This window comes from Sminthopsis crassicaudata, chromosome 3 (assembly GCF_048593235.1).
Source record: "Sminthopsis crassicaudata isolate SCR6 chromosome 3, ASM4859323v1, whole genome shotgun sequence".
Lineage (NCBI taxonomy): Eukaryota > Metazoa > Chordata > Mammalia > Dasyuromorphia > Dasyuridae > Sminthopsis > Sminthopsis crassicaudata.
Window position 1 is genome coordinate 1,962,572 of NC_133619.1, and position 21,183 is coordinate 1,983,754.

Sequence of the window (21,183 nt, forward strand, 5' to 3'; positions counted from 1 at the left end):
GTCTGAAAATTGTCTGCTTATATCCTTTGACCATTTATCAGTTGGGAAATGCCTTGGATTTTAATAAATTCAATTCAGTTCTCTGTATATTTGAGATAGATTAATTTAGGTAGAATTGTCATTTTTATTACATTGAGTTGCTTACTCATCAGCAGTGAACATTTTTCCAATTGTTTAAATCTGACTTTATTTGTGTGAAAAGTATTTTATAGTTGTATTCCTATAGTTTCTGGGTTTGTCTTGGCAGGTAGACTATCAAATATTTTACATTTTCTACAGTTGTTTTAACTGGAATTTCTCTTTATTTATTGCTGCTGGACTTTGTTGGTATTATGTAGAAATGCTGATGATTTATATATTTTGTGTCCTGCAACTTTAGTAAAGTTGTAAATAATTTCAAGTAGTTTTCAAGTTGAATCTTTAGGATTTTCTAAGTATACCATTCCTGTTGTCTGAAAAGAGTGATAGTTTCCTCATTGCCTATTCTAATTTCTTCAACTTTTTTTCTTACCTTCTATAGCTAGCATTTCTATTACATTATTATATAAAGAGATGAAAATGGACATCCTTGCTTTACCTTGATTGTAATGGAAATGCTTCTAGTTTATACCTTTTATGGAGAATGCTTGCTGATGGCTTTAGGTAAATAGTACAAAACATTTTCAGGTAAGCTCCACTTATTCTTGTGCTTTTTGTATTTTGTCAAAGGTGTTTTTCTGCATCTATTGAGATAATTATATGATTTCTATTGGTTTTGTTATTAATATCATCAGTTATGCTGATAGTTTTCCTAACATTGAATCAGCCCTGCATTCCTGGTATAAATCACTTGACTAAAGAAAAGGCAGAAGTCATGAAAAATAAATTTTCATTGCATAAATCCCGTGCAGTTAGAATTAAAAGAGAATGTAACTAGGAGAAATAATTGCAGCAAATTTATTTGATAAAATTCTTAGATCTATGAAATATATATATGGGTATAATTGAAATAAATAATTACAAACACTAGCTATTGTCTAATAAGGGTATAAACAGGCAAATCTCAAAAGAAAAAAAGGCAAATTATAAACAGTCCTGTGGGAAAAAATGCACCTCACGAGAAATAAAGCAAATGTAAATTTAAAAAACACTATGATTCCATCTTAGACCCATCATATTGCCAAAGATTACAAAAATTGAAAATGACATTTAGAGGTGTTACTATAGAAAGATGAAAACTGTTGCCTTCTTATATTGAAATTAAACAAAAGATTGTTACTGTGACCCATAGTTGATATCACTTCTGGGTATATATCACAGATTAATCAAAGACAGAAAATGGCCCTTGAGTACAAAAATATTTGTACACTTTCCCCTGGGAACTACTTTGGTTGAATCCTATAAATTTTGGTATGTTGTCTCACTATTGTCACTCTCTTGCATGAAATTAGCAATTGTATTTATGATTTCTTGTTTCATCCACTCATTCTTTAGGATTAGATTATTTAGATTCCAATTAATTTTTGGTCTATTTTTCCCTGGCCCTTTATTACATTTAAATTTTATTGTATCATGAGCTGAAAAAGATGTATTTACTATTTTTGCCTTTCTCCATTTGATTTTGAGGGTTTTGTGCTATAATACATGGTCAGTTTTTGTGTAGGTTTTATGTACCATGGAGAAAAAAGTATTATTTTCTGTCCCCTTTCAATTTCCTCCAAAGATCTGGTCATACCTAACTTTTCTGAAATCCTGTTTACTTCTTTAACTTCTTTATTTTGAGAAAGCAAGTTTGAAATCCCCCACTAGTATAGTTTTGCTGTCTGTTTCTTCTTGCAGCTCTCTTAACTTTCTCCTCTAGGTATTTGGATGCTATATCTCTTGGTGCATACATGTTTAGTCTTGATAGTACTTCATTATCTATGATACTCTAGCTAGATGTAGTTTCCTTTCTTATCTCTTTTAATTAGATTATTTTTGCTTTTGCATGATCTGAGATCAGAATTTCTACCCCTGCTTTTTTTTACTTCAGCTAAAGCATAACAGATTCTGCTCCAGCCTCTGACTTTTACTCTGCTTTAAATGTGTTTCTTGTAAATAACATATTGTAAGATTCTGACTTTTAATCCAGTCTGCTCTCCACTTCTGTTTTATGAGAGAGTTCATCCCATTCACATTCACAGTTAAGATCACTAATTATATTTCCTGCCATCTTATTTTTCCCCAAATTATACTTTTCTCTTTCCTTTTCTCCTTTCCCTCCGCAGTGTTTTGCTCTGACCACCCACCTCTCTTAATCTGCCTTCCCCTTTTATGGCTCTTCTCCCTTTTTATCCCTTTTCCCTCCTATTTCTGTTTTCCCTTCTATTAGCTTCCCCCTTTCCTTTCCTATTTCCCCTTTTAATTTTCTATAGGATGATACAAGTTTCTCTATTAAGCTAAACATAGCAGATGCTCTCTCTTTGAGCCAAATCCAAAGGGATTAAGATTCACACAATGCTCATTCTCCTCCCTTCTTTCCCTCAATTGTAATAGGTGTTTTTTGCATCATCATGTGATGTGTACAATCCCTTTTCCATCTCAAGTTTCTTTTCTATATTATCACAATAAAGTCAAATTATACCTATACCCTCTAAGTATACCTTTTTTTTTTTTTTTGCTGAGGCATTTGGGATTAAATGAGTTGCTCAGTCATGGTCACAGAGCTAGAAACTATTAAGTATGTGAGGCCGAATTTGAACTCAGGTCTTCCTGATTTCAGGGTCAGCATTCTATCTACTGCACCATCTAGCTGTCCCTTTAAGTATGCTTCTAAAAATACAGTTCTCAAGAGTTAAACATATCTTCTTCTCATATAGGAATGTAAACATTTTAACCTTTAAAAAAATTTTTCCCCCTTTCTTTTTTATCTGTTTATGCTTCTCTTGAGTTCTGCATTTGGAGATCATATTTTCTGCTCAGCTCTGGTCTTTTCATCAAAATTAAATGAAAATCCCCTATTGAATGTCTTTTTCCCTGAAAGATAATGCTTAGTTTTACTGGATAATTGATTCTTGGTTGCAGTCCAAGCTCTTTTGCCCTCCAAAATAGGATATTCCAGGCCTTTCAATCCTTTTAAAGTTGAAACTGCTAGGTCCTGGGTAATCCTGATTGTAGCACCTCCATATTTGAATTGTTTCTTTCTGAATGCTTGTGGTATTTTCTCCTTGATCTGGTAATTCTTGAATTTAGCTATGATATTCCTTGAAGTTTTCATTTTGGGAATTTCTTTCAGGAGATAATTGGTAAGTTCTTTCAATGGCTATTTTATCCTCTAGTTCTAGGATATCAGGGCAGTTTTCCTTGATGATTTTTTGAATGATTTTTTTCTAGGCTCTTTTTTATTGTGGTTTTCAGGTAGTCTAGCAAGTCTTAGATTGGCTCTCCTGAGTCAATCCAAATTGATTGTTTTTCTGATGAGATATTTTATATTTTCTTCTATTTTTTCTTTTTCTTTTTTTTTTTTTTTTTTTGGTTTTGTTTGACTGATTTTTGATGTCACATTGAGTCATTCACTTCCATTTGTTTAATTCTAATTTTTAGTGGATTATTTTCTTCAGTTAGCTTTCTACCTCCTTTTGTATTTGGCCAGTTGAACTTTTAAATGAGGATGCAGCCAAAGCAGTTCTTAGGGGAAATTTTATGTCTCTAAATGTTTACATAAATAAAATAGAGGAGAAGATCAGTGAATTAGGCATGCAACTAAAAAAGCTAGGGGAAAAAAACCAGATTAAAAAATTCCCAATTAAATATAAAATTAAAAATTCTGAAAAGCAAACTAACAAAAATCATATGATTATATCAATATATACAGAAAAAAGCATTTGACAAAATACAATATCCATTGCTATTAAAACCACTAGAAAATACAGGAATAAATGGAGTTTTCCTTGAAATGATAAGTAGCATCTATTTAAAACCATCAGCAAGCATCTATGTAATGGAGGTAAACTAGAAGAATTCCCAGTAAGATCAGAGGTGAAACAAGGTAGCTCACTATCACCATTACTATTCAGTATTGTTTTAGAAATGTTAGCCTTAACAAAAAGAGAAGAAAAAGAAATGGAAGGACTTAGAATAGGTTATGAGAAAACAAAATTATCAATTCTTTGCAAATATATGATAATATAGTTAGAGAAACCTAGAGAATCAACTTAAAAACTACTAGAAGCAATTAACAACTTTAGCAAAGTTGCAGGATATAAAATAAGCCCACATAAAGCTTCAGCATTTCTCTTTGTATCCTGGAAAATATTATTCCAAGTCCTTTAGTCTCTTAATTTTGTGTTTTCATGGCAGATCTTATGTTATTATGGTGGTTGTTCCATATTTGAATTGTTTCTTTCTGGCTGCTTGCAGTATATTCTCCTTGACCTGAGACCTCTGGAGTTTGGCTATAATATTTCTGGGAATTTTCATTTTGGAATCTCTTTAAGGAGGGGATCAATGTATTCTTTCAGTTTCTGTTTTACTCTCAATATCTGGGCAGTTTTCCTTGATAATTTCTTGAAATATGATGTTTAGGCTTTTTTTTGTCATCATGACTTTTTAGTGGTCCATGAATTATTAAATATCTCTCTTCACTCTGTTTTCTAGGTCTGTTATTTTTCCAATGAGATATTATATATTTTCTTTAATTTTTAAAAATTTATTTTATCATTTCTTGATGTCTCATAGAGTCATTAGTTCCCACTTATCCAAATCTGATTTTTAAAGACTTATTTTCTCTAGTGAGCTTTTATAGCTCCCTTTCAGTTTGGCCAGTTTTATTTTTTAAGGAATTCTTTTCTTCAGTGAATTTTTATTTTAATTGTACAGAACAAGCAAAGGGGATTTACAGAACTGTGGCGTTGAAAGAACCAGTAGTCCGAACTATTTGAGATTTCAGGACAGCAAAACAAACATCAAGATTGATGGGTCAGGTTAGGCCTCCATTTTACAATGGAATTAATCCCTAATAGGAGGTTCTGAGGCAGCGATGAGGAGTATTGAGCATGGAGTCCAGAGCCAAGTTGGACACTCCTATCTCCAGTTAGCTCGACGAGCCTTGGCAAAGCATTGAAAGGCTCTCAGCCTCAGTTTACTCCTCTTCAAGCAGGGTAGTACTGCCCGCCTCCTTAGGTGACTGACACATGTAGTGCTGGATGTAGTGGTGCACTCGGTGCTTGTGCCTCCAGGGGAGGCTGGATTGGGGCTCTCCTGCCCATCTGGCACCAGCTGTGGTGCCCAGGAGTGTGCCACTGGCGTGCTCAGGACCGTGAATGGCTGCCACAGTGCCGTCAACTCTCAAGCAGTATCCTCCGAGGCGGGAGCCGCTGGACACAGCAGGTGGCGGGTTGGTGGATGCAGCTAGAACAGAGAGCTCTGAGGAGGCCAGGGCCTCCATTTAGTCGTTTTCATTTCTGTGCAAGGAAGAGTGATGCAGAAATCCCATTTTCTTGATATGTTTCCAACCCCTTAAAGAGGCAGTTGTCCTCTGGCCAGTGTGGTTCACAGTTGGGGAGGGTCTGAGAGGCAGCTGACAGGGCGAGCAGGGTGGCTGAGACCCACATTGGGTGCCTCAGAAGGAGAGGCTGCCGTGCTGTCCGCTGGCGCAACGTGCTGTATTTGGGCAGAACAGGAAGCAGAAGATTTGTGTTTGGAAGTCCCTAAAGAAGGAATTCTGGGTGGACGGGGAGAGAATACTCCTCAGCCTTTCCCAGTGCTCATGTGCTCTTCTGGGGGTTACCTGGCTCAAAGACTTTTCTCCAAGTGTCCATCGGCTTAAGCATTTCCTCCTCTTTTGTTCTCTAGATCCTGTTTGACCAGACGCAGAGATCCATTAAGGCACAACTTCAGACGTTCGTTAAAGAGTAAGTCAGCCTTTGGTTCTGTTCCTGAGACCGGGGAGCTCCATAAAGAACAGAATGGCATCAGATAGTGGGGGAGTTAGGATCCTCTGCAAGAAGTCATGGAGCCTGAGTCCCGGGGCCTGGGACCAGGCCGGTGGCCACGCTTTCACTGGGTAAAGTGGACATTCCCACGCATGGGTGAGAGCAGAAGAGAAGGCCCGCCCCGGACGATGCTGCTAGGTCTCCTCTCTCCCTGGCATTTCTCTTAAGGAAGCCTGAAGCCTGGGCAGCCTGACCTGTTTCTCTTGGCTTCGCTCGGGCCTCACTCCATGCAGCTTTTCAAAGGTGCTTCAGGGACCCCTTTGCTGCAGCGCTCTGGGTCTCCTGCCCCCTTCCCATTGGGGAAAAAGAAAGAGCTTTGCATTGCCACACAACCACACTCCCCTTGGTTGGGTCTGGCTGTGTGTCTGGCTTCCGGTCACTCCTCTTCATCAAACTCCCTCCTTTTCTGTGGTGAACCTTTGACCAGGCCCAAGAGCTGCAATCTCTCTCCTGGCAGCCTCAGGCTCCCATCTGTGCTGGGGGCGGTCTCCTGGAGGATGGCCGGGGGATGGTTTGGCATAGGCAAGGTGCCATGTTGCTGCCCTGGGGTTCTTGAGCTTCCTGACGGGCACACTAGTTGTTCCCATGGGTGCATCAAAATCAGAGCCAGTGACCTGGAGACTGTTGCTGGTCCTCTTGGACTGACCTGTCTGCCCAAGGCATTTTGGCTTGTGGCTGGCAGTAGTGGTGAGGGTTGGTACCTCTGGACAATGACTCTAGGGCTAGGTGGTAAGGATGGCCAGTGGTTAGAACTGGCACTTCCGGTCTGGGCCTCCAGGATAGTGGGGAGATAGACCCAAATGTAATATTCTGCAACCTCCTCTAGGGTCTGCGGGTGGGCATCCACCCAGAGGAAAAAGCCTGGACCTGCTGGTCATCGACTGTCTGGAGTGGCGGACAAGAAACTATGGAGATTGTCAGCTCAGAGACTTTGTCAGGGATAAATAGATGTTTAGAAGTGTTTCATCCTTTCTCAAAAAATGAAGTTTTATTGAGTGCTCTTGATTTTTATATTGCCTACGTTTGCCCATTTGTCCCTCCCTGCCTGGTCCTTCCCAGTGAGATCACCAGAGCACTGGAGACATCTGGCTCGGTCTGTCGCCCTCCTGGGTACCTGACTCAGCAGGTCAGGGAGCCCTGCTCCTTCCCTCAGCTCTGGGGGGCTTTCCTGTCACTCTAACCGTTCTCACTAGTTGTCATATTGGCCGCCATTTTGAAGTCCAGCCACGTTCCTTTGCACTCATGGCTGCCATTGCTTTAGCTGGGACTGGCCCGTGGACATCTACTGGGTCTCCTGTTTTTTGTTGCCAAAAAGAGCTGCTATGAGTCAGCAAGTGTCTGTGGGGGCCTTTGTCCATAATCTCCTTGGGGGGCTGTGCCCAGCATGCAATCATTGGGTCAGAGGGTCTGGGCCTTCTCAGCCCAGAGGTTCTGGTGTTTCTGAATTGAGAGAGACAGACATGGGGGACAAACAGGCACAGCTGAGAGACAGTGGACAGAATGATTTTAAAGTAGATTCTGCCAGACTTGAATCAGCGACCTTGTTCTTTTCTAGGGATCTCAGAAAGTTCAAAGATGCCAAGAAACAGTTTGAAAAGGTCAGTGAAGAAAAGGAAAATGCCCTAGTGAAAAACGCCCAGGTTCAGAGAAATAAACAACATGAAGTAGAAGAAGCCACCAACATTCTGACGGCCACCAGGAAATGCTTCCGGCACATCGCCCTGGACTACGTCCTACAGGTAGGCGGGGGAGCTGAGCCCCGCAGAGTGGCTGGAGTTGGAGCCTGGAGACAGAGAGCGGGGGGTAGCCTCCCTCTCCCTCTCAGTTTTCTGTCCAGGAAAGGGAAGGTCACCCCAGAATTTCAGAGGGGTCGTCATTCGTTAAATGCCCCTTATGTGCCAGGCACCAGGTTAAGTGCTTTTCAAATATAACCTCACTCAAGCCTGACGACAGCCCTTTTGTTAGCCTCATTTTGCAATTGAGGAAATTGAGGCGGAATTGTAGTGAGTTGCCCAGAACCACACAGCTAGTGAACTGAGGTCTTCCCGACTTCAGACCCCATATTCTGCCCTGGGTGTCCCCCTCACTGCCTTCTGCACACACATTTCCCACTCCATCGTGTACTTGTTTAGAGGTTTTGTTTTGTTTTTTACCTGGCCTGGGGTCAGTATTCTGATCTGGTTAGGCTTTCCTGCACCTTCCACTCCCAGCTCCAAGCCATTTGTGAATAAGGTGGGAGGTCCTACAGACCCATTGCTAAAAGTGAAGGCCGTCCACACGTGTTAGCAAGGGCCCTCCCACCACCTGCCTGGCTCTAGAGCTGTCTCCTCTGGCTTGCCGCCATCTTGGTCACAGCAGACGCATGGAAACACTCTCGAATGCAGAGTTAAAAGCTTGTTAAACGCTGCCTTCCTTGGCTTTCTCTTGGGCTTAGGAAGAACACAAGGTGTTTGTTACCTTGACCCTGCTCTGCATGTGCCTCTTGGGATCGTCCCTTGGCCCGGGGCTGCGGAGTCAGGAGCCTCACCAAGTGAGGAGAGCCAGAGAACAGAGGAAAACTCTTTGTCTCTTGGTCACTGGGAGGGTTAGGGTCGAGGCCCTTGGAACCTGCCTTTTGTGTCCTTCTGACAGCTTGACTCCGCTCCTTAGCAACTCTAGGCTCATGAAGAAATTAACTTAAAATAGATTCCTTATCAAAAATTACTTTTCCATCTCTGGGGAAGGTGGGATTTTTCTCTTTTTTGTTCAGACACTTCCAGATCCCCCCCCTCCCCTGCCCCACTGCTTCTGCAAGGTATTCTGGTGGGAACCCTCTCCATTGGTGTATAGCGTTGGCTTCCTTGGAAGCTAACCGAGGGCTGGGGGAGTTGGTGGCTTTGTGGTGGTCACGTGGCCGGCTCAGGCTTAGAATAACTGAAGTCACTCACGGTTGTTCTTTGACCAGGCTGACGGCTCCTGGAGACAGTATCCTCTGGTTCTGCTCTTTTCTCTCTTCATTTCATGCAAGACTTCCCTTGTTTTTCTCAAACAGGCTGCTTGCTCTGTCTTAGAGCATGAGGGCATCACACCGTGGCGTGGTCAGCCATTCCCCAGCTGGTGAACATGCCCTCACTTTCTAGTTCCTTGCCATCACAAAGACAGCTGCTACCAGTAATTTAGAGCATCTTGCCCTGAGCACTTTGGGACGGAAACCTAAGAGTGCTGTGGCTGGGGCAGCTTTACAAACCGGGGCGATGGATCGCCCCATCTTCCCAGGTCTCTTCCCACATTTGTCATTTTCCCCTTCTGCCATTCCAGGCAATCTGCTCGGTGTGAGGGGAGAGCCAAGTTTTCATTTGCAGTTTTCTCCTCAATGAGGAGGTAGAGCCTTTTTTTCTGACTATACATTTGATTTCTTCATTGAAGAAACCATATGAAGAAAGTTCATTGTTTATTAGATGGAGAATGGCTTTTATGCTTATAAGTTTGATGGAATTCTCCATCTAGTGGAGACAGGAGGTCTTTGTTGAAGAAACTGCCTCTCAAGCCCTTCTCCCAGTGTTCCACCTTTCTTCTGAGCCCTCCTTCCAGACTTGGTCTTTCTTGGGCTCGTTCCAGTCTCTTCTGATTTGGTTTTTCAACTGTTCCCAAGGGGTTTGCACTGTCACAGTAATCATCGAACCAAGAGCATGGTGTGAAGGAGACCCCCCTTGGCAGGTGCTTTAAAAAATCCCATTGACTTGTATTTTGGGAGAAAAACCCCCACCTGCTTGTGTTGCAATTTCATGAGTTCACCTTTCTGATTTAAGTCTTGACTGTTTTAATGGAGGTCAAGAAGAGGATGAGGGTGGGAATTTTCTTTGTTAATTTGCCACTTTCCCTGTGAGTACAAAATATTCAACAAAAGCCCTTGGAACCTGAGGCTGCCCTGGGCGAGCCCTCGTGGAGACCTTCCTTTGAGGCCCCTCGTGGAGACCTTCCTTTGAGGCCCCTTGTGGAGACCTTCCTTTGAGGCCTGGGTGAATGAGCGGGTTTCCCTGACATGCTCATTTGGTCATTTTCCTGAAAGGAATCGCTTAACCGCTTCCTCTTTTTCTCTCCCCAGATCAATGTGCTTCAATCAAAAAGAAGATCGGAAATCTTGAAATCAGTAAGACATTTTATGAATCCTCTCAATACTTCTGTATTCCAGTATATAAAAGGAGGCTCAATTGAATCCCCCTGGGCTTTTGGAAGTGGACACCACAGCCTGTAAGCCTTGGAACTATTGCTTTATTTGGGGATGTTTGTGAGTGCTTCAGTCCCCACAGCCTTCTGGGGTCTTCAGGACAAATGTCAAAAATAGTGTGGGCTCTGGAGAGTCTGGAATCAAAGCCTAAAAGGAAAAAAATCCTTAACGCAGATTTGCTTCTAGCCCATTTGAGTGAATCTCAGGAAAAACTCCTGGCTGAGAAAAATTTGGATGTTTTTAGTCAGGATCAAAAACCTCTCCATTTGTGGGGTATGTGTGTGTATGTGTGTGTGTATGTGTGTGTCTGCTGGAGAGCCAGGTTCAGTCTACTGAAGGGATGTGCATTTATCTGCGTCAGTGTGCATCAAATCGATCTGGTAAAAAGCAGTCAAGAATCCACATGCTTCGAGAGGAGTTTGCAGTGGCCTGTAACAGGCTGGTCGATTGGTGTCCTTTTCAGTGGGGGGCAGAAAGTGCTGCTTCTGTTTAATGTGCTTTGAAAAATGTGAACTCTTTCCTGGAGAGAGTTGGGATTGATTCACAAATGTTACCATGAGGTGGGAACGCGGGTGATCTTCAGCTGGAGAAAATAATTCCCATCATTCTCCAGATTATTTCTCTTAACACCATGCAGTAATGTTCTTAATGAATCAAGTCTGGATTTAATGAAATTGGTTCCAACTGTTGTGAACTGTTTTTCTCCCTCCAGATGTTATCTTTCATGTACGCCCACCTGGCCTTCTTTCATCAGGGATACGATCTTTTTAGTGAGCTTGGGCCCTACATGAAGGATCTTGGTGCACAGGTAATGCCCGTTCCCTCAAAGGGGCCCTCCTTGGTCACCTGTGGGGTGTCAGGGGTTGCTCACCCAAGGTGCAGTCTGAGGGCCATTTTCTTCCCAAGCTATCCATGATCTGGGCTTTATCCCAGCTCAATATTTTGTGTGTTTAGGGAGCCCCTTGAAGGCAGAGACCATTAGGTTTGTTGTCAGGACATAGGACAGTGCTTAACACATAGGAGACCCTTAGTTGACATTGGCCTTGGATTAAATGAGTTAAGATGAGAAAACATGGACTTTATTAAACGAAGATTTTAGATGTACCCATTAAACAGGGATAAAGACTCCTACTTTACACCAGTCTTCCTTCGTAGCAATCGGCCTTTTTTGTCGTCCAAAGCTCTAACCTGAGCCTGAGGAACAGGACTTTGGAATTGTGTCCCACTTGACAATATTCTTAGAAAGGGTTTTTAATCTTTCCTTATTTTTGACGTTCTGTAGCTCGTGAAGCTCATCTTGTTGCTGCTGCTCTGTTGGCTACATCAGCACTGACATCACAGGCTTCTGAGTGTCACCAAACAGAATTTAAAACCTTCACGACTCCAGGAAGACATGAACCCATCTCTGGTGTTTTAATTCCCCTGATGATTTTATGATGTGCTCCCTTGCTTTCCTCTTCCCCCACAGCTGGATCGACTGGTAGTGGATGCGGCCAAAGAGAAGAGAGACATGGAGCAGAAACATTCCACCATCCAGCAGAAGGTACTGGTTAGCTGTGAGGTGCCGGGAAAGATGGCGGGCAACAAGTCAGGCCTCTCATGGAGAGTGAGGGAGAGTGCCTTCTTTTGGGATGAGCTAGCTTGTCTTGGGAATGAGGTCTTCCTTCTGACTCTTTGATGTAAGAAGTGAGCCCTCATGTCACACCAGCTTGGTGTTTTAATGAGAAGGCAAGCCAAAGGGACAGCTTGGTCTTGGACCTGAGGGCCCCTGTTACCCAAGTTACCCTGACTCGAAAGGAAGGCTTTTTGGGGGGACAAAGTCCCCGGACTCAAGCCCTATTACCTTTGCTCGAGAGAAGGGAGGCAATGGTGGGAAGTGTGTTCCTTTAAATGAGACGGTGGGTCCTCATAATCTTGGTTGCTTCTGCATTCAGCCACATTCACCCGAGGATAATGAAAGGACTTGGCAGATAGTCCTAAAGGTGCAGCACTAAAAGCTGCTTTTTCCATTAGGAAATCTGAAGTTGCCACAATCCATCATAACAGGAAACTCTGTATGCCCAATGGGTGCAATAGAGAACACATTCTTGCAGAGGTTTAAGAATCTCAATTTGTTCTGATTTATCAAGAGTAAAAAGGAGAAACTGAGCCAGAGGGTACAAAGAAAGAGGAGGTGATCATTGAGGAAGAGAGTGTTGCCATGGATGGGACCAGAGCTTGCCCAAGAGCATTGAGAAATTCAGTCCCTTCCTCAGGAACATTTTATAGACCCAAGATCCCCCAAAGTCAGAAGGATTCCATTTCCATTTTAAAATATCAAAAATCAAATCAAATTTGTATATGAAATACTTAGATGATCAGTAGCTTTTGAAATATGAAAATAGGCTTAATTTTTGCTTCAAAATGTCCTTGACCAATCCTCTTTACCTGGAGAGAGCTGTCCCCAAATTTCCCTGAAGATAGAGGTTTATTTAGAATATTTCAAACCAGTATTATGTGATGTACCCCAGGATGTGATCAACATCTGTGATGGCTGCTCCCTCTCATTAATCAATTGCACGAGCAATACCTTTGCTTGTGCAGCTAAATGTGATTTATTTTTAGAGTAAGATTCTGAATGGAAGAGAAGAAAACTAAAGATAAAAGGGATTGTTAAGTAATATTGGATAGAAAAGGAGGATTGCCAAAGAGATGGGCCAGGGATCTAGAGAGAAGGTGATATTCAGATAAAACAAGGAAAGGCAAGCCTGCCTCTGGCTTCCATGGCTCACCCTTGTAGGCCACGTGGTGGAAGCAAATGTGGTCAGCAAGACTTGGCCGGGCTGGGCCACTGGCCATGGAGATTCTTGGTTGTTGGACTGAGAACCACCAGAGCTCCAGATTGAGTCGTAGACCGTTGAATGTTATTCTGATTATGACTTCAATTTCAATTCTACTTTTTAAATTGGTTTCCTTTCAAAGATAAATTATATTAATCATGATGTATATTTTACTCTTTTCTCTTAAATGCTAACACAAGGCCGCATTACAGGTAAAAAAATGTCAATTAACCAAGAAATTATTCTTAAAAGCTATTTTATAAAGGAAAAAGCTTCTAATAGTTCTACTTATTTATGCCCTATAGGCATTTTGTTTTAATATTATACTTTTCAGTGATTTTTACATATTCTTTATGTCGCGCATTTGAATTTATGTGTAATTATAGAAACGTTCACTTCTTTGCATTGTATATTAGAGTTTATTCACTTAGGAAAACCATATTTGATAAACTTTTTGATATTATTACAAGATCAAAGCCACTATGAAAAGTCAGTGCCTGGTTTATAATTCGCAGCCTTTTGTTCTTATTCTGCACTCATGTCCTCCCAGCAGCAGTTATGTTGGAGACTCTCTATGGAAGGCCCTTGAGAGTGGATAACATGGAGTGTTGTTTTTCCCTTCCTTTGTATCCCCAGCACTCTCACAGTACCCGGCGCAGAGGAAGCACTTAAGGAATATTTGTTAGCCGACTGTTGCAAGCTGAAAAATGTCCTGCCTGAAATGGTCATTTAATGTCTTTGTGGTCATTTCTTTCAAAATATAGGTTTAATTAAGCTTTATGCCTTGGTTCTTTCCTGGTTTGTGGAACTCCCTTGTTATCACTTGTAAAATGATGAGGTCTTGGTCATTTGTACTTAGAGATTCATTGGTTTTCAAAAGCTCATTATAGATATCTTGAAAAGACTTTTTAAAATGAACTCCTCATTCAGGAGAACGTCTTGGTCTTTAAAAGACGTCACTACATTAAATCTAGGAACAAGTGAAGGCTGCAGGGGAAGGGGCGGCAATTTTAAAAAATAGCCAGGAGACACTTCCAAGACTGTCTGAGGTGCCACAAAGTCCCTAGAGATGGAGCTGTTGACAATGGTTTCTGCTGCTTTGTTTGCCCCGCACTCTCATGCCGGCTGTGTCCGTGAGCATGCATCAGTGTGTGTACAGCAGGAATATTGTGTTCTGGCTGTGGAGGTACCTCCCGAAGCCTTAGATTGCCTGCCTCTCAGAAGGGCCACAGAGGCTTTGTGAAACCTGGACCGTCTGCCAGCGCCAGGCCAGAAAACGGATGCTTTCATTTGAATCGTCTTAGGAAGATTCTGAAGATCGCCAGGCAGAATCAGGGGCCGGACACTGAAGTCCTCGCTCCAGCTGAACTGCCAAGCGCCCACATATTGCTGTGGACGGCCTGATCCCATTGGGCTGGCCATGTGGTTTGCCTAAAAGACAGTTTTACAGAGAATTGCCACTTGGTGCTCACTTGAAGATCAGCAGAATTAATACAAAGTCTCTCCAAAGAACTTTGGGATCTATTGTGAGATATGGGAGACCGAGAGCCGGGATCGCCCCGCATGGGATGCAAGTTCAACGAAGGCCCAAATGTAGAGTTGTCCCCACTCCAGATGTTGACGTGCTCTGCATGTGCCTGAATGTGTGGAGCCTTCTGAGCTGCTTTCGGTCCTCTTTGAGCATGAAGGGCAGCAACCAACCCACCTCCTGTTCCAAATCAATTCCAAGGAGGAATATCTATTAAAGGGACAAAAACTTGTCCCTTTGGGGGGATATAACATAAAGGAAGATTCCATGGTCTGTGTTACCTGTTTTGAAATACTGATTTCTATTAAAAAGACTTTTTTGTTGATCCCAAACAATATAGTGGAATAAGAAATCATTCATAATTAATACAAAAATTTCAGGGAAGAAATGCAGTGTGTGCATTTTGAGCAATGCTTCCTTTGGCAGGGATCCCAGGCATCACGCCTCCCCACTCCCAGTCCAGCGCACTTAGCAATCTCTCCCTCTTGTCCATGTCTTCCACACATTTGCTGCAGGAAAATGTGTGAATTTGTTGGAGTTCTAAAGAGTTCTCGATCAGTCTCTGGGTTGCCCATCTGTCCTTCCACAAGGGTGTTCTTGCCGGACCCCCTCCTTGGATGGCGTCTTTTTTTCTTTTTTCCATGGCACCCTACAATTGGTTGATGATCCTGTGCTCTCTCTTCTCTCCTCCTCTTGCTCCCTGGACAGATGTCCCTCCATTGTGAGGGTGCTGATGGAGGCTCCAGTTCCTGACCATGCTATAGAGAAGAGCTGGAGGGACCTTAGTGCAAAACCTGACACGTGTGCACGTAGCATCTAGTGCTTCATTCTGGCCCATTGGAGACTGCTCAGTTGGTCTTGTTTAAAAAAGCAGTTTTCAAACAAGGAAATTGTAACTTCAGGATTTTAAAGTGGAGGAAAGAGAAAAGGAAAAAGAGAGGGTGTGGATCGATTCCCTTTTCTGTGTTACTTGAGTGAGTTACTTCAGGAAAGAGTTACCACCTATAGAATCAGACTCCACAGGCTAGGGCCTTTGCTCGTTTCTGTTATAGAAATGTTAAGCGTCATTGAAGTGTGTTGGTCATTGGGGTCCTGTCTGTTCAGAGAGGTGGATGAGGAGCATTAGGGAAGCCCTCACACCATTGATGAGCCTCCCTGTGCTTTCTCTGCTTTATAATTCCTAGGAGAAGGTGGCAGCCCTTGAGTTTGTTTTGTTTTCTGAGGTTGTGATGCTGACTTCTGGGGTGGACATGTCCAGGACATGGCCCTGCAGTGAGGAAGACCCGAGTTCAAATGCAGCCCCAGACAGTTTCTGGCTGGGTGACTCTGGGCAAAAAGCCTAAAGCAGAGTAAGCCTTGGAAACGTTCTCCGTGGTGCATTCGTTGTGTTTGCTCGAGAAACCCAGCAACGTGCCATTCTTAGGGAGCCTTTATCGTGTATGGAGATTGGGGAGTGTGGAAAGGGGTGGCTAAGCAGGGCCTGGATGCTCGCTGGGCCTGGACTCAGGGAGTTCATTCTGGATGTTTGAAGAAGAAAGAAGACCAGCTCGGGAAGCGCGAGCTCTTCCTTTGCCAGACCCCCTTCCTGTACTGCCCCCTGCTTCCATGTCTGTGGCTATGTCTACCAGCCTTGTGCCCCCTCTGCACGTCCCCACCTGAACAGGCCAGGAAGGTCCCGCTCCCAGCCGGCATTTCTTGTCTTGGTTCCATTGTGCATAAATACATGGGAGGCACATAGCTCCTTCATCTTCGATATCTTTGAGAAGTAGAAGCAGAGCTGAAGTGTTTGCCTTTGTTTGCTCCTGCTTGTTCAAGTTCCTTTGCAGAGGTATCTGAGGCTTCTAAGCAGATCCTCCGCTCAGCCTCCTCCACAAGGCCTCTCCCGGAGGTGCAAATGCTGCGCTCTAAGGCAGTCACTATCATGGACCTCGTGTGTTCTGGCTCCAGTTACAGAGAGACCGAGGAGAAATAGAGGTGCAATTTGCAAGCCTTTGTGGCCACGCCTGGACCATCCATGGTGTCGGTGTTGCAGCAACGGGTGCTCCTAAATGTCTGGGAGGACCCCCACCCCTGTTGTAGTGATGGGCAGCATGGTGGCTCCGGATTTCCCTCAGTTGCCATCACTCATTCTGAGAAGGCCCAGGAGCGTGTCCTCGTCTCTGGGATCCCCCTCTCCAGACCGATGCCTTGGTGTCCATTGCTCAGCGCTCCTGGCTGTGCTTCCGCCAGCCTCTGCCTCATGCTGGATCCCGCCCGGCCTCTTCGTGCCTGCTCTCTTGGGTCTCCCGTCTCTTCCAGAGCACTCTGAGGGCATGAGGTCCACGTCCTTGGCAGAGCAGACTGCATCTTCTCTTTGGGATCTGCCTTCCAGTTTCATCTCTAAATGCTTTGGGCTTGCCTTGCATTCTTAAAAAGCCCACAAAACTCTCTTCATGTCATTGCTCCTCTGTCCTGTGAGACAGTCCCACTCAAGAGCGTCCACCGTCTTGGTTTGTCAGCTGGTCGATGGGTTTAGTCCCGATCCCTGCCTTTGGCAGCCATTTCTCCACTTGGAAATTGAGTCACATAGTTATTGACTAAAGGACTTTCTGAACTTTTGGGGGCTTATTGGGGCATTTAATTTGCATTAATTAAATTTCTAACTACAGTTTCTATTGCCTGTTTCCCCAGATTTCACCTTGTTTGAATAGTTCAAGGTTAAGTTATTTCTCTTTTTTTCTGGGGGATGCTGAGAGGTGGTGGTCTAGCCTCTGTGTAAAGGCCCCCCTCCGTGGTTCCCCCCAATGTTTTCCACTTGCTCTTGCAGCACTAATGGTCTGTTGGCTCTCATTAGACTAAAGATGCTTCTCCTCTCGAGGAGCCGAAGTCTGGCTTCTTGCCATTTCTGTTCTGGTTCAGCCCGGGCCTAGAGCCAGGCACCATAAGCCCAGCCTCTCCCGTCGGGGCCCTCCCTGCACCCCCACGCCTTTCCCTCTAAGCTCGCATCACGCTCGGACAGGGGAGAAGCCGATCGGGGGCCAGCCCCGAGGGTGGCCATCAGATACCGTGCATGCAGGTTTTAAAATTTGCCTGATGCTTTTTGACCAGCTGAGAGTTTTCGGTGTCTCTAAACAACGGTGAGGGTAATTCTCCCATGAGGATTGTCCAGCCAGAGCACCAGTCTCTTTGTCTTCCTCAGCCTCCGCCCTCTGTGCCGCAGGCATGATAATCGGTCTAGAGCCCAGACCGCCACCTCCAAAAAGTTCCCCGCCTTGAATTGAAATGCTGTCTAAAGATTCTGTCTGTCGTTTGACCTAGGATTTCTCCACGGACGATACCAAGCTAGAATATAATGTGGACGCGGCCAATGGCATTGTCATGGAAGGCTATCTGTTCAAACGAGCCAGTAACGCCTTCAAGACTTGGAACAGGTAACGTGTTTTAAATACCCACATCTCCACACTCCTGAACAACCTCCATTTTCTGTTTTTCCCTGCTCTCAGGCTTTTACACTTGATCACACAAGTTGTATTTTAGGGGAAAGGGTGGGGAGTCATTATGCCAGGAATCTTAAGTTCTCAAAATTAAAAGAGCCCATTTGTTTATGTCAATGATACCAAAAAGTCTGCTGGTTCTTACAAGTGACCAGGCTTGTGCCCTTTTTTCTGCTCAGTATGGCCAACACATGGGACCTGTAGTACACATGGTATGCAGGTCTCACTTAGCGTCCACCACCCCATGCGGGGAAGCCGCCAGCAAGCGAGGTTCAGTTTGTCCGGGGCTACCACAGTGGACGGGTTTCCTGGATCCTTTCTGCATTGGGAGCAATCCTGTAAAAGTGATTGAGCCTCTCTGTGCTTTGGTATCATTTAGGGAGCGTGCAGCAGGGACTTCATCGAAGAATCAGGGAGAATAGAAAGAGACCTGAAGGCCGAGGCCTTTGGAGCCACTTCTGAGGGGAGTTAGCTCCCTAACTGCAGCTTTTCGTGTCCCGATTCATTTTTCTCTGAAAAGAGAAGGGCCAAAACAAGATGGCTAATTGAGCATCTGCGAGAGTTGGACTCTCTTTAGTGTGTGTGTGTGTGTGTGTTTTACAAAAGTTGCTTTTCAAGTAAAAGATTGTGGTGGGTTTTTACTGTATCTGCAGATTTTAGTGTTACATTTAGCTAAATATTAGACAATAGAGAAATGCCCAGTTTTGTTTATTTGTTTATTTAAGATGTAGCTTAAATCCTGGGTGTAGCTATCATTTTATTATGATTTTTTCCAAGTCTGTAAGCATTTCTTAAGCTCCTCCTATATATTCCAGGTCCCGTGCTAGGTGCCAGTGTTCACAATACATGGCAGACCCTTGCCCTTTAAAGAACCTGATTTTGGCTTCCGGGGGGGTTCACATGTTGTAGGAGGTCCATATCCCTCTTGGGAGTATTTTTCTGATGGCAGTGACTGCTGGGAGAAAGACCTTAGACTGGAGATGGATCTGTGCCAGCCACTGATTTGGTTCTTCTTGGATCACATGACTTTAGTTGGCTAAGACTTGGCTCAGAAAAGCTTGACTGTGCTCTTGGGAAGAGGGCAGCTCCCTTGTCCTGTTGCCTGACAGAGGGCTGAGAATGAAGCCCTCGAATTATCGGGGCTGTCTGGAGAGAGCCAGAAAGGAGAGATGGCGTTGAGGGTACGTCCCACCCACTGAGCCATCCTACTGCAGGGCCAAGATGGCAGACCTGTCAAGAGGAGCCTTGGAGATAATAGGGGAATCAGAGGCTAAAGGAGCCAGTCTCCTCCTTGGGGAAGAAAAAGTAATTTTCCTTAAGGTTGTCGTTTTGTTATTTCCATGAACTGATATAAAGAATCAATAAGACTAAACTGTTCAGAGAAGAGACTTCTTGCTCGTCACTTGGTCAGAGGGAGCCAGCTTTCGAATCAGAGAGATCTTGGTTCCAACGGGACCTCTGCCCCATCTTGGGTGGCAGAGGGCCCGAGGGGCTGCCAGGTTTCACTCTGAAGAAGTCACGGCTCTGCCTAACTCGGAGGTGCCGCCCTCTCAGGGCTCAGGAGGCTCTGGTGCAATCCTGCCCGCCTCTCTAAATTGAGCACCGGAGGGTACAACTAGATGCTTTCATCTTGGGATTTGAAATGGGAGCTCTCGATTTCTGAGAAAAATCTCTGCATCTTCATCCCTGTTTGTGTGATATTCACGGGGTCATCCTGTGGTCCAAAATGACCGGCCATTTCCATCAAAATGGCTAAAACAGACAGGATTCATGAAGGACATGATGGTCTTCTCTGGACAACAGAGGAACTAGCGAGAAGCTGCCACGAGACCAGAGAGAAGCCTCTGCCGGGCTGTGGAGCCCCCTCCCAGCAGGAGCCCCGGGCCTCTCGGGGCCGCAGCAGCAGGAGTCCCTTCCTCTCTCGGCACTGCCTTTAGCTGCTGCCCCACATTCCTGGCCCTGAATCCACCGTGGCCTTTGTGCTCTTTGGCTCCGAACCTTGAGTGTGTAACTTGTCCCAGATCTTGCCTTGTCCTTCAGCTGGTTCGGCTTTTCCCATGCCCCTGGCTTTTGTCTTCTGAACCGGAGAGGGGTGTTGGAGTGGGGCCCGGCTTCACACGCTCCCGTCAGCTGCCAGGAGCTGCGGCTTCCTTGTCCCCCAATCCATGGGGCTCACTGGGTTTCGGAAGAGTTTTCAGTCTCCATGAGGCCAGACATCAAACATGATCAAACACTGAAAGGCGGAGAACTGCCTGGGAGGCCATTTAGATTCAAGGCCCTGGGACTCGACTTTACTTAGGGGAAACTTGTTGCCCCACAGATTACATCAGTTGAAAGAAAGCAGCCACATAAACAAGAAAACCACTGTATGTATAAACATCGGTCTAGGTTCCTCTGTAGAGTACTTTCTAATAAGAGGTCTCTTGTTAAAGGTGATTGAAAACTAGACCTGATATGCTCCAGTCATGCTTTTTAGTGATTTCACTACTTTTCAGCCTTCAGTGGGATCCTATTGGCCCAGCTTTGGTTAGAAAGGATTTCAGGCTTTGTGGAGCTCACGGGTGTGTGCGTGTGTATGAGCACCCCTGGAGAAATCATTAGAAAAGAAAGCATTCATGGTCAGTGCAAAGTGAATTGGGATGGGCCAGGATCCTTGCTGACTTTTCAGGGCACGAGGGCCCTGGATCAGGGAGGAAGGTGGTTTGGGGGATTTAAGCAAATTATAAAGTCTGGTGAGGGCTGGGACACTTCAGGTTTAGGAAACTGGAGGAAGACTGAACATGTGAGGATTTGTAGAGGTAGTAAGTAGGCTACTTTGAGGGGGAAAGGAGGAATAAGCATATATATAATTCAAGTAGATAGCAGAGAAGACTAATCCTCACCCCTAAAGTATTGATTCTGCACCCTGTGCCCCACCAGTCTCCACTTTCCAAGAGGCTTGTACAAGCCAGTCCCTGAACTTAGTTGTACACAACCACTCCCACCACTTTCCCCCTCTTCCCTTGCTCCTAGTGCCACAGAAAATCAAAAAGCAGAAACTTGTTCTTGCTGCTAGTGAAGCATGGCAGCATGTTAGAGTCAGCAACAGCAAGAACTTCTTGGTGTGGGACACCAGAGTGCCTGTGGATCTACCAGGCCTGCCCAAAGTAGAGTGTAGCAGCAGCACAGCTGGGGCCATTGTCTTCTCTTCTTCCTATCCTCTCAT

The 21,183-nt window shown here is 44.5% G+C and overlaps 1 protein-coding gene across 5 annotated transcripts in view; it reads left to right on the top strand.

The window, feature by feature from the left end:
- Positions 1–21,183, top strand: part of ACAP2 (ArfGAP with coiled-coil, ankyrin repeat and PH domains 2) — an 87,393-nt gene that overhangs the window by 42,036 nt on the left and 24,174 nt on the right. For all 5 annotated transcript variants that reach the window (XM_074297809.1, XM_074297805.1, XM_074297808.1 and 2 more), the window contains exons 5-10: positions 5,812–5,870; positions 7,507–7,690; positions 10,036–10,080; positions 10,871–10,966; positions 11,627–11,701; positions 17,803–17,915. In XM_074297809.1, the coding sequence (XP_074153910.1) occupies positions 5,812–5,870; positions 7,507–7,690; positions 10,036–10,080; positions 10,871–10,966; positions 11,627–11,701; positions 17,803–17,915 (572 nt within the window). The remainder of the gene's footprint in view (positions 1–5,811; positions 5,871–7,506; positions 7,691–10,035; positions 10,081–10,870; positions 10,967–11,626; positions 11,702–17,802; positions 17,916–21,183) is intronic.